Raw genomic sequence first — 12,643 nt, forward strand, 5'->3', positions numbered from 1 at the left:
TCTGTTACCGAGTTATCGCGGACTTGATGCTGCAGACTTGAAGTTCTTCTCGCACTTCATGCCGCAGTACCATGAGGTGGCTTGTAACGACAAAAACCGACAATATTGGCTTGGTGGCCTTTTTATGAGATTATGACCAAAATATCAATATTCACGAAGAGGATATTTGAGAGATAGAAAAATTATAAAATCATTTTATTTTTCATTTCATATATTCATTATCCAGCCGAATATTTATTGATATCTCAAGCCGAGAACATTGCTAAGCAGCGATATGATATTACCAGCCGTGCAGTGAAGCAGGACCGGCTGGCAGAAAAATATCATGGCCATGCTGCACCGTTTCCTAAACAGTCATCTATAGAGATATATCTCATTTCGTATATTCTGGGCGGTGCTTCTGAAAAGGAGATTACAAACCAGAAGGATATCGAATTCATTTCGTCAAAACCAGATTTACATACAAATTCATTGAAAACGATAGCCCTGTGGCTGTTCTAGCATCAAATACACAGACGCACCAGTCAACTGCGAGGTACTGAGCGAGAGTAAACTATTAATCTACTCACTTGACGCGAATTTCAACAAAAAGCACTACTGGGATTTGTAAACCCCATAACATTGTTGGCCACGTACCAATAAGAATAATTCGCACCAAAAAAACTACCACTATACTGCAGCGAACAGACTAGATCCAATATCAACATCAGCGCGCCAAAATGGACGACAACATGACGACATCGGAGTACTCCGAATATTCAGGTAAGCAAGATCAAACCCACACCGTCTGTCAGATCTCGGATACTTGTCTCGTCTCGTCGTTTCCCAATAACAGTCGAGGTCGTTCCGTCTCAGATCACGAACCCCACACAGAGATCCCGCGGAGCCATACTCCCCCAAGCCCCGACTCGAGCGAAGCGAGAGGAGCCACGGGGTCTGGGGCGGAGCCCCAGCCGCCGGAGGCACATCTGTCTATCCATAGAACAAGAACTAACACTGAACAGAAGATTTGTGGATCGACTGGTTTCTAGGATCGAAAGGAAACGAGTATTTCTGCGATATTGATAATGATTTCATCACAGACAGGTTTAATTTAACGGGCCTGAATACAGAGGTTGACCGGTTACAGGAGTCGATTGACATTATCACCGACAACTTTTCGCGATCGGTGGACGATGACGAGCGCGATAGAATAGAAAAGGTGGCCGAGCATTTGTATGGACTGGTGCATGCTAGATATATCCTAACTACGCGAGGACTACAAAAGATGTTGGAGAAGTACAAGAATTGTGATTTTGGCCGCTGTCCTCGTGTGCACTGTCATTTACATGCTTTGCTTCCTATTGGTTTGCACGACATGCCCCGTCAGTCCACAGTCAAACTGTACTGTCCCAAGTGTGAAGATATATATAACCCAAAATCGTCGCGCCACTCGTCGATTGACGGTGCCTATTTCGGTTCCAGCTTCCCCGGCATGCTTTTCCAAGTCTACCCACAACTGGCTCCTAGCAAGTCGTCGGAGAGATACGTGCCCAAGATCTTCGGGTTTAAAATCCACGAAAGCGCCAAACTTGCTCGATGGCAGGACAAGCAGCGAATGCTCATGGAGGAACGTCTCAAGGACGACAGTTCCACCCACAACCCCACAAACACTACTAACAATAACGGGAGTGTCACCAAAACGACCTAGATTCTCCTCTTACACTGTCACTGTAATATTATCCTCGCCACCCACTCACTCACGTCCCATAGACTCATGCTCCACGTCTGCTAACGAACCTTTTAAGCTAATATTTATATATGCATTCTTGTGTATTTCTGGAGGGGTCTGCCTCCGGCGGCTGGGGCTCCGCCCCAGACCCTGGTTGCTCCTGCTTCGCAGGAGTCTCGTGGGGACCCCGACGAAACGACTGAGCGTAGCCGAGTTGGGGCAGAGCCCAGCCGCCGGAGGCAGCACCACGGTCGATGGCTTATCATGCATAATCAGGGTTATCAGCTCGGTTTGGAAATGTCACCTATGGAAGTGAGCCAACTGTGAATTGGTTCGATTCGGTCGGGTGTTGGGAGTTTGGCCTGTGCTGATATTAGACAGTGAGAGTTAGTCTCTGGCGTTGACTGGATCTGTGCAATTCTGAATCACTGCTGCATGATGCGGAGTAATGACACATTCAAACAGTCAGATCTGAGATCTGAGATCTCAGCAGGATCTTCTTTTCTGCAGCATGATAAATATAAATACCCCTGAAATTGACTGTTCTGTACTTGTGAGAGGACAATAGAGTTTACGTATTCAGAAAGGCAGCAATGACTTCTGAAATAAATAAATTTGCTTTCTTGAAGCTCAATGGCATTGTCATAAACAAAGAGAATGAAACTAATGCTAAACGTTTGGAGCAGGATACCATCAATGTGATGGTCCTGTCGTTCTGTCATGAACTATTGAACTATGGTTATGTCGTTACTAATGAACTTTATGATACACTGTCTAGAATAGACCAGTCGTCTTCGCTGTTCACCGAGGTGTTGGAGATAGCTGCCGCTTCGGTAGGGGCAAATGTAAGGCACGAGCCCTTTTATCCAAACTTCCCTCTCCAGGTGATGAATGCTTCTGAGGCAGAGCTGTGCCTGAATAGCTTTTTACACTATTGGTCTAACGGGCAACTACTTCCCTTCTATCGGAAGATGCCTAGAATCAAATTACGGAAGGCCTATCCAGTGACGACTATCGCGTTAATACCGATTGAGAAGATCAAAGACCGATTCTTCTCGATATTGGCGTCGAAATCCAGTATCCCTGATTCTTTACTGGCATTTGTTGATGAGGGTATCGCTCTAGGCTGGGCAAACGAGTACGAGGGGGTCATCCCTTTCAAGCTCACCCTTTGTCGAGTCGCTGTCGCCGTGGTAAGAAAGCAGAATATGCCTATTAATCATCTGGTGACGACGAGTACTGATGTATTACGAATCATGGCTAGTTTATCTGATGGCGACATTGAACTAATAAAGAAGATAAAGTTCAAATCATTTCCAAGGAAGACACGCCGTATTCTTGTGAGTGCTCTTGAAAAGGTTATATCGACTTCAGATATCAAAAGGTACCCCGATCTGTGGAAGAGGGCATTTCATAGTCTTCATATCGGCGAATATGGAGGCCGAGCCGCGTCAATTGCATCCAAATTTCGTAATACAAACAACGTCCATACTCCAGAGACAGCAATAGCCGAAGCTTTGAAGGGAGGTGTCATTCATACCGCAGTTGAGGGACTGGTTCGCCAGCCGTCAGTGTTCGGTCGTACACTCGACAAACTGCTTCGAGACTGCCAAAATGAATCTGATTTTGATTACGTTCTAGGTGCATTTTCCAGAGTGGTTTCGTCAGTCGAGACAAAAGTGTTGATTCAATTGTTAGGTCATTTCCAAGGTCGCCTGGATGACAGTGTCACCACCAGACTTGTATTTACAAAGGGAAGCAAACCAAAAATTCTCGAGGCCCCTAAGTTACCGGCCATAAACCATATTTATGCCACCAAATTGCTCCAATTAATTACATCAGCATTGGAATCTTCATTCAAGGAGAGAGCACTTCTAGCTTGTTACGAGGTATATATCTCGCGTGATGTTCACAATGTGGTAGTACCGTTACAGTTAGCATCAGCGAATAACAACAAGCGAACAGTTGCACGGGGATCTCGTATCACTCTGGAGGATGATGACAAGCCAATTCTACGACTTTTCATACACTGGATTGGGTACGATATCGATTTGAGTGCTGTACTCCTGTCAGGCGACTTGAAAAGAGAGAAAGTTATCAATTTCAGCAATCTTAGGGCCGGCGATTTTGCAGTACATTCTGGTGATATTACGAGAGCCCCGGGTCCTGAAGGCGCCAGTGAGTTCATCGACATCGACATGGAAAAAGCCATGAACGCAGGATTCAGGTATGTTGTGCTCGATGTCCGAGTGTATACAAGTCTGGGAGGCCTGGTTTTCTCAAGTCTTGAGCAGTGCTTTGCGGGATTCATGCTAAGAGAATCTTTAGAGGCCGGCGAAATTTTCGAGCCAACCACGGTGCGAGCCAAATTCGACCTGACCTCCGACACAAGAGCCGTAAATCCATGCCTTTTCGATATGGAGACCAAAGAAGTTGTATGGATGGATGTGACCACACTCCATGTATCTGATCATGGCAACTCTGTTAGCCACAACGTTCAAGCGGTTTCTAAAGTCGTCCAGTCGTGTCTTGAGATGTATAAAACCAAAGTCACCATCCCGCAACTGATAAAACTACACGCGGACGCATCCAACGCCGTAATCACCACCAACAGACTACACGCCAACTTCACAGTGGGATTTGGTCCCGAATTCGACCTCGATGTGAACGACTTCGCCGACATCAACTCCCGGTGGGTCTAGCCCTAACTATCGCATATGCTATTTATTTAACGAAACGCATCTCCTGTCTATGACCAGCTGCATCCCAGATCCCGCTGCACGTCTCGCTACGCTCGAGTCGTTCCGTCGACGGTCCCAGCAATCTCCTGCGAAGCAGGAGCCACGGGGGTCTGGGGCAGAGCCCCAGCCGCCGGAGGCACACAGACCACTCCCATGTCTCCGGCTGCTGGGCCCTGCCCCAGACCCCACTGTTCCTCTCGCTTCGCTCGAGTCGTTTCATCGAAGGATCCCAGCACTCTTCTGCGAAGCAGGAGCCACGGGGTCTGGGGCAGCGCCCCAGCCGCCGGAGGCAGCACGGGCCAGACACAGGTCGTTTCCAGAGTGTACATTACAATATAGATGACTATTTACTTGGCAACACCGAACTGTTGGGCGATATGGGCACCGAAGAGCTCGAGGGCCTTTTCTAGTTTATCAGCAGGGACCGATGCGAATGTGCCTCTGAAATAAATAGCGTTCTTTTCGTCGACGGTTTCGGCGAGTTCTTTTTGAGGGGGGTTGGTCTTGTCGTTGACGAGGAACCAGTGGCCGGGGACCAGCTGGACGCCGAATTTCAATCCCTCTTCGTAGAGGTAGTTCTCGATAGCAACGGCATCGTTGTTGAACTCGGCATACTTAGGGTGCTTGCGGGCATCGAGCTTGATCCAGAAGAACATACCGGCATCGGGGGCAATGAAATCAATCACCTCCTTGGGAACATACTTCTCAATGGCATCTACAGCCACATCACGCTTGTGCGAGTAGGCCTTACGAAGACCAATGAGCCAGTCAAGGTATCCCTCTTGGCCCCATCTTTGCAAGAGACCATTGACAATGGCTTGTGAGAAACCACTGGCAACTTGAATCGACACCTCGTGCAAACGCAGGTATCTCTCGACAAATGCCTCTTGAGCGACAATCCATCCAATACGGGTACCAGGGGCAATGACCTTGGAAAACGAGTCAAGACGGATAACTCTTCCGTCAGTATCGACTTCAAGGTAAGAAGACACCAGGGTCTTCAGGAAGTCTTCATGCGAAATGTGTTCATAATCCTTCTTACGTTGCTCGGGATCCTTGGTGTATTCGGGCATTTGCAAAAAGTAGTAAGGTTCATCCTCAACAATAAGGAAATCGTGCTTTTGAGCAATCTTGTAAATAGCCTCACGACGTTCACGAGAAAGAGTGCTACCAGTGGGGTTTTGACCAGTAGGGATCGTGTAAAGAAGCTTGGGCTTAGGGCCAACCCACTCGTCCAATTGCTTGTCTAATTGAACGGGGTCAATACCATTGAGATCCATCTTGACAGGGACAATATTAACACCCAAACCGTGAACACACTCGGCAGCAGACGAGAAAGTGAACTGTTCAGCGAGAATAGTATCACCACGGTTGGTGAAAGTACGTAAAGTAGAGTCCCAACCTTGGGTATTACCAACAGTCAGAATGACCTGCCAGTTCTTGTAGGCAACGTCATGAACAATCTCAGTGTGCTTGGTGATGAAATCCAACAACTGAGGTGCTCCGTTGGAGTGTCCATATTGCAAAGCAGTATTCAAGAAGATGTCATCGTACTTTCCAGTAACAGCCTTGGTGACATGGACATTAGTAGTCTCCTCGGCGCTGGTAGGAGCAGCATCATTTCCTTTAGCAAAAGGAGGAGCAGGTGATTCGATAGAAAGGTTGTCAAATGGGAACATGGTTGGCACTGGCAAACCACCACCGAGAGAAATAATCTTGGGATCATGGAAATGCTTGAATGCCTCCTTCAAAGCCGAAGGGTTTCTGCCCTTGGCCTCCTCAGAAAAGTGGTGTCTAAGATCTTGAGCCAAAGGCTTGGAAGAAGCGTCTGTAGCAGTCATTTTTTAAAAACTTCAAAAAATTTTCAGAATTTTTCAGTACTTTTGGATTTAGTTCTTGTACAAGACGAGGTTTTCGGTTTTTTTTTTCAGTTGATTCGACTAATTTGGATTATATTTATTAGATCCAATAAGGTGTCGTTGTTTCTGATGCCAACAGTTTTAATCTGATCCAAAAAAGAAAACAATCCGACTTAGACTCTCTTCACCACTGTTATATAGCTTATGGCCTATACCAGATTTATTTATCTAAAGGTTGTTAGTCAGAAATATTAATCGTGCATAGAACGGCTACATCTGCCGTCGAGATGGTGCTTCCGATGGCTAAGATAGCGCCATATTCCGACATCGGCACCCGAAAGTGAATGAGTAATGTTTTATGACTTTATCCGGGCCCTAGCCCTGGAAAACGGTCTTACGGCTTATCACCACATCAATCACCGCGTCCGATAGCGTTTGGGGTTGGCTGGGTAGCTGGGTCGATATTTGGTCTGATTGTTGGTCTGATAGTTGGCTGATAATTGACTGGCTAGTTTGCTGGATACTTCACTGGTTTGAAAAGGAAGTCAATAATTACAGTAGCAGATCATCACAGTAGAAACCGAGATTTCTTGAGAGTGATTTGATAGAGAGATTTGATCTTTTCTGGTCGTCGGTCGTCTGAATCAAAGATGCGGAATGCCCGATCCAATCCGCTAATGCCCAACACTACCATCCCCATTTCGAACTGTAATTGCCAGAACCGACAAAACGACCCCGTCTTTTGCCAAGCCGATATTCAGTGACATAGGAACATGAATATTCTACAGGAATAAATATCACACATCACATGAATACTATCAACAGCATGGATAGCACGAATCACACAAATCACCCGGTACTTACTGTATATTAAACAATATCAACACTAAAGTCACTTATCACTAGTCACTATTTGTAGTAGTAATAGTAGTAGTATCTACAGTAGAGATATTATCAGGTCAAGGCGGAAATTGACGGCACTTTATAGTTGATAGGATGCAATGCATTGATGAACTCCCAACCCCGACAACAGTAATACAGTCGATCCAGACAACATCAGTAACTGTATCTCGTAGCATCGTTCGCTCTCAGTATCTCTACACTGATGGAAATTCCGTGCGGGGTCAGCAAAACGACGAGGGTCGAGCCACGAGCCCACCAAATTAGACTTTCGTGCTCTCCGAACATACTCCCTTGTACCTGCAGTTATCCTACTTCATCCTACTAACAACCAACTGAGCAATGAATACCTGAGCCAGCTGACTTCTCGTCTCTCAAAGCAGATCTCAATATAACCTGAGAAGCAAATACACTGAAGAACTAAACTGGCCAAAGTAACAACTCACTGGTGGTTGGTATCTTTTAACGATAACCCTGTAATATTGGCAAACTCGGTAGTCCAGTCAACCCCCAGCTGCTCAGCAGTGACTCAGTTCTCGTTCAGCTCTTATCAGTTATCAGCCCTCACATACTACCCCTCTCCCCCTGAGTACCTATCGATAGATAAGAGACTCGCAATCTGCTTTCTCCCGCTAGAAAAATATGCCCTGAGTCAGACATCTCAGCGTATTTGTTCGGTTATCAGCGGCCGTATCACACAAAAACTGGCCCGGGTTAGGTGACTTGGCACGACAAAACCACCTTCCCCTGCCTGTCAGCTAAAGGTAACCCACAGCGCCGCCTTCATCCAGCGGAGCTCCACGCGAATACACCTCCGGCTGCAACTCCGTTTCAGCTCTGACACCCCTAATCTCCCCCGGTCCCATATCCTTCTCAGAATCCAAATCCAACTGACCCAGTTCCAGCCAGTCTAAATCCTTCTCTGTCCAACCCGGTCCATCCTGGACCCGTGCCGGCCCAACATCCTAACCGTACTCTCTCCTCCAAAACCCCAGCTTGTGCCATTCGCGACAACCCTCCTCTACCCCAAGCACGACTCATCCGATCACTGTCGGGCGGTCCGACGCGTAATTTCAGCAGCTCGATCGCCGTCAAACGCGCTTGTCAGGGTCTAACACGATTCCGCCAACCTGCCTCCGGCGGCTGGGGCTCCGCCCCAGACCTTGGTTGTGCTCGCTTCGCGAGCATTCCGTGGAGAACAGTCTGTAGGGACCCCATCGCCGCTCGCGAAGCGAGCACAACCAGGGTCTGGGGCGGAGCCCCAGCCGCCGGAGGCAGGACCCGAAAGAAGAGCATGTCAGTGTTTAAATAGTAATAAATAAGAGGGTCGGTTGTTCGTTATCTTCGTTAGAAATCGTAATAAATTATCGCAGTTGCTGGAACACATCTAGCAGCGACGAGTTCAGGCGTGTGTTGGCCCTGTTGTCGTCGAAGATGTTCCAGAACCGCAGTGTCTCGTCGCCAGCACCGGTCACGATAGTTTTGCCGTCGGGACTCAGTGCCAGGTACAGAACTCGGTAGGTATGGCCCGTCAGTGCAGCGACCTGTTGCATCGACGGGTATTTCCAGATCATGATTTGGTTTTGCGAGAATCCGTGTGTTGACACAATCTCGTTCGAGTTCTTACTCCATGCCAGGTTACACACTTGACTGCCTGTATCTATCTCGTTCAGTAATGATCCAGTCTGGGTATTCCAGAACCGGATTTTTCTATCGGCAGTACCTCCTCCACTGGCTAGTAATCCTCGTTGGTGCGGACTCCAGGAAATCGCTTTAATTGCTGCTTCATGTGCTTGGAATTTATGTAGTGGTTCAGTGTTCAATCCGTCCCATACCATCAGCTTATTATCGTTTCCTCCACTAGCAAGTAGGTTTTCCTCGACATTCCACCTTAATCCACACACTTCTTGTCGATGTCCACTGAGTCTTGTCACATAATGGTCTGCTACCCTCACATCGCGGTGCAGAATCGTTCTATCTTGGCTTCCTGATGTCAGAATATGTTCATTCCACGACAATGCACTAGCTCTCGCTAGATGGCCCGTCATTTTACGAATCCGTTTACAATTCTGAGTATCCCAGATCTGTACTGCGCCCGAACTCGTGCCCACTGCCAGGTGCGGTCCATGGGTTATCCATGATAACGAGGTGATTCGCTCGTCGTTCAGTGTACACAGACTATCGACCTGTCCACTTTGTGCATTCCACAGATAAACAGAGCTTCCTAGACCGACTCCAAGCACATTTGTAGACCCCCAGTCGACCAAATTCAGGTAGAAATCGTCTGCCAAATCCGGCGCATCCAGTACTTTATACGGCACTTTGGACACTGGACGAGGTTGTTTTCTCGGCGATAACAGCAGTCTCTGCGAATCCATTCGCACTGGCGAAACCGAATAGATCTCATGCGAGCTATTGGCTGTAAGGTTTCTTCGAGAAGGAGATGACGATGGCGAAGTATGATCTGATGCCAGACCACCAAACAGTCTATCCACGGGTCTATGAACCCCTCCTGTGGTCTGAACCCCTCCACCTGCCCGACTGCCCCTAGACGGCGATTTATAGTGAAACATATTCTTATTTGGAGTCGCTGGTTCGGATCTGGACGATGCTTGTGGCGGCGACGTCGTCTTACCACCTCCTAACATCGACTCATCTCCACCACCCATCCCCGACGCGCTTCCAGAACCCACCGTCGACGGCACCGCCGACGGCACATCATTACCAAACAGCTCCGCTTTGAGCAACGTCGAAAATGTGCGATTGGCCTCTTCCACTACACATTTCTGTTAGTCCAGTTGAATCTCGGTGGTGAGGACATCCCTCCGGCGGCTGGGGCTGCGCCCCAGACCCCGCTGCTCCTCTCGCTCCGCTCGAGTCGTTCCGTTGACGGTCCCAGCAAACTCCTGCGAAGCAGGAGCCACGGGGTCTGGGGCGCAGCCCCAGCCGCCGGAGGCACACGGTCACCCCCAGTATCTGCTTACCTCGCTGGTAGTCGAGCTCGCTGGTGGCCGGGCGTCGCGTCTTTTTTTCCGATTCGTCTTCGCCTGCCAGGCTGAACGCTGCTTGGAGATTGATCCCGCTACGGTTCGGGATGTACCGGTCTCCGTAGATTATTCGTCGTTTTTGTGGTGAGCCTGTTGGTGACGACGATGTTGTGGTGATTGGTCGTCGAGGGAGGTTGATTCCGTCGCTGTCGAGGTGTACTTTGCGACCGTTGATTCGCACCGGGGTTGGTGACCCCGGTGTTGGCGGAATGTTCGAGCTCGACAGATCCGTGTCTTCGTCATTGCTCATTGTGAACTAGTCTGGCCTTCTGGCTCTTGGTGATTTGGGTCCTGATCTGTTCCTGTATGTCTCTCTGTCGATCTTGTTCTCGTGACTCTTGATATGTACTCTCTAATTCGTCGAAATACGATATTTCTTGTTCTTACAACGTTACAATACCTCGATGATTGTTATGATTTGTATAGCTTTCAATGGCCAGCGGTTCAATGGTCTACGAATCAAATCAATCAAATTCTAGGGCATCTGCAGTTCTGAATCGAGTACTTTGTGGTTGTTGAGATTGTCGATTCCTGGTAGTTACTGCTATTATTTTTAATTATTTTCTTGCTCTGTTGTCCAATACTTCTCACAATTGATAATTTATAAGGTTGATTACTGATCCTGGTTCATAAGTTTTCTGTGAACTTCTGCAACGGCCGCGATCGGTTCATACAAATTCCACCTGATTCGATTTACCAAGCACCGGTGAGGCTCACTCTGTTCTATCCGGCTTGAATAAAAACTTCTCAATTATAATTGGTTTCAATTAACAAACCAAATAATTCTCTAGTTCCCTCTAATTCAATTCTATGAGTTGATGCTTAGATGTATATGCCAGTTGGTCTGCCCTGCCTATCTGCTGCCGGCTGTATGTCGTTCCTATGGTTTCAATTCTGATGGTTGGTTTCAAATCCGTTTATATTTTCAGGTTGGTGAATGCATATGCAAGCGACCGTCTGTATGCCGGGTAAATCTTTGAGATGAGGCATGGCTCGACAGCGACCCTGCCGATCAGCCAGTGTCTTTCGTTACGAACTATCAACTTATATAAAATGAATAAAAAAAAAGGGATTGAAAGGAGATATTACCAGCCTGCTGTGTTTAGAGTTGGTAGATAAGGAGGCTGTATGGATAACAGGATTAAGTAGCCACTTTAAGTAGGCGGTTGTGCAAGCCTTTTCAACTGTTATGGGCAGCATCGGGTAAAGTCTAATTACTCGTAGCTAGCGGGAAATTTAAATATGGATAGTTTCTGTGTGAATTCAAACAATTACTAGCTTCAGAACAATGTTCGTAGAAACTGAAACGGAGCTTACCTCAATCAACCTAGTGGCCGATCAAAACGCAGGGGGATATGCATGCACGTAGAGCGTTATCAGCCATACCCTGCATAAGTTTGTTCATATGCTATATTACAGAATAATATATATTTTGTTCTGCGTTTTCCAAATTTTATTTAAAATTTTGCACGATAAACACTAGAAGATTTATTTTGAGAGAAATACTAGTAACACAGTTTTGCTATTTTACAGTCCTACAACTTAGCAATCCTCGTGTTCAACCCAACGGTCGGATAATCTTTTAGCAATGGATAACATTTCGGCAATAAATTATGATGTACGTGATTGTTGAGTTGTCTTTTAAATGTCAGGGTTTGACAGATGTTTTTAAAAAAAACTTGTGATCAATATTATATATTTCGAAATGACTTTCTAACATTAAGCGTAGAACCGTGCCTCGCCAGAGGAAATGAGACGACGGAGAATCGTCAAAAAGGGTTTTCAGCTGTGTTTGATGGTGGTAGGCCAGAGTGGCACGGGAAAGACTACATTTATAAACACATTGTGTGATGGAGATGTCTTGAAAATTCCGTTTTCTCCGCCCACAATGGAAATACGCGCTAGAACTGTTCGTAAGTATTAAACTTGGCGATGCAAAACACAGCAGCTTTGGAAATGTGTTAAAACGTATCTATGAACTGCTCGCAAGATGGAAAAAGTTTTTTGAAATCACACAGATTTCAAGACAGAAACACCCAACAACTCGTAATGTCGGAACCATTATTACTGTTTTATAAAAGTGTCTCAATAAATGTGATACAGTTCTACTGAGGACTTAAAAATTAGTACTAACAAATATATTCAGCGTTGGGAGACAAAGACGGAACTACTATTGGGTTGACAGTAGTCGATACTCCTGGATTTGGTGATAATATTAATAATGAAGATAATTGTGACGCTATCCTTAAATATTTGGAAAGCAAATTCGACGATATCCTTATTAGCGAACAACGTATCGATCGTAAAAATAGAGCCAAAGATGAGAGAGTACACGTAGCACTTTATTTTATTAGTCCCACAGGTCATGGGTAAGTTTACTCCAAC

General features: G+C 46.6%; 4 protein-coding genes across 4 annotated transcripts; 2 read left to right on the top strand and 2 right to left on the bottom strand.

Moving 5' to 3' along the window:
• Positions 1-1,267: 1,267 nt before the first annotated feature.
• On the top strand, positions 1,268-1,690 carry CKB2 (casein kinase 2 regulatory subunit CKB2; the record flags this gene model as incomplete). Its single annotated transcript, XM_018877938.1, has 1 exon — positions 1,268-1,690. One exon carries the CDS (start codon positions 1,268-1,270, stop codon positions 1,688-1,690), a length of 423 nt encoding a protein of 140 aa, XP_018735291.1.
• Positions 1,691-2,682: 992 nt separating this feature from the next.
• AWJ20_1087 (uncharacterized protein) lies at positions 2,683-4,413 on the top strand (the record flags this gene model as incomplete). Its single annotated transcript, XM_018877939.1, has 1 exon — positions 2,683-4,413. One exon carries the CDS (start codon positions 2,683-2,685, stop codon positions 4,411-4,413), a length of 1,731 nt encoding a protein of 576 aa, XP_018735292.1.
• A 386-nt stretch (positions 4,414-4,799) lies between these two features.
• ARO8 (bifunctional 2-aminoadipate transaminase/aromatic-amino-acid:2-oxoglutarate transaminase) lies at positions 4,800-6,293 on the bottom strand (the record flags this gene model as incomplete). Its single annotated transcript, XM_018877940.1, has 1 exon — positions 4,800-6,293. One exon carries the CDS (start codon positions 6,291-6,293, stop codon positions 4,800-4,802), a length of 1,494 nt encoding a protein of 497 aa, XP_018735293.1.
• A 2,282-nt stretch (positions 6,294-8,575) lies between these two features.
• On the bottom strand, positions 8,576-9,880 carry CDH1 (Cdh1p; the record flags this gene model as incomplete). The annotated part of the gene is made up of 1 exon (XM_018877941.1): positions 8,576-9,880. One exon carries the CDS (start codon positions 9,878-9,880, stop codon positions 8,576-8,578), a length of 1,305 nt encoding a protein of 434 aa, XP_018735294.1.
• Positions 9,881-12,643: the final 2,763 nt, after the last annotated feature.

This window comes from Sugiyamaella lignohabitans, chromosome A, assembly GCF_001640025.1.
Source record: "Sugiyamaella lignohabitans strain CBS 10342 chromosome A, complete sequence".
Lineage (NCBI taxonomy): Eukaryota > Fungi > Ascomycota > Dipodascomycetes > Dipodascales > Trichomonascaceae > Sugiyamaella > Sugiyamaella lignohabitans.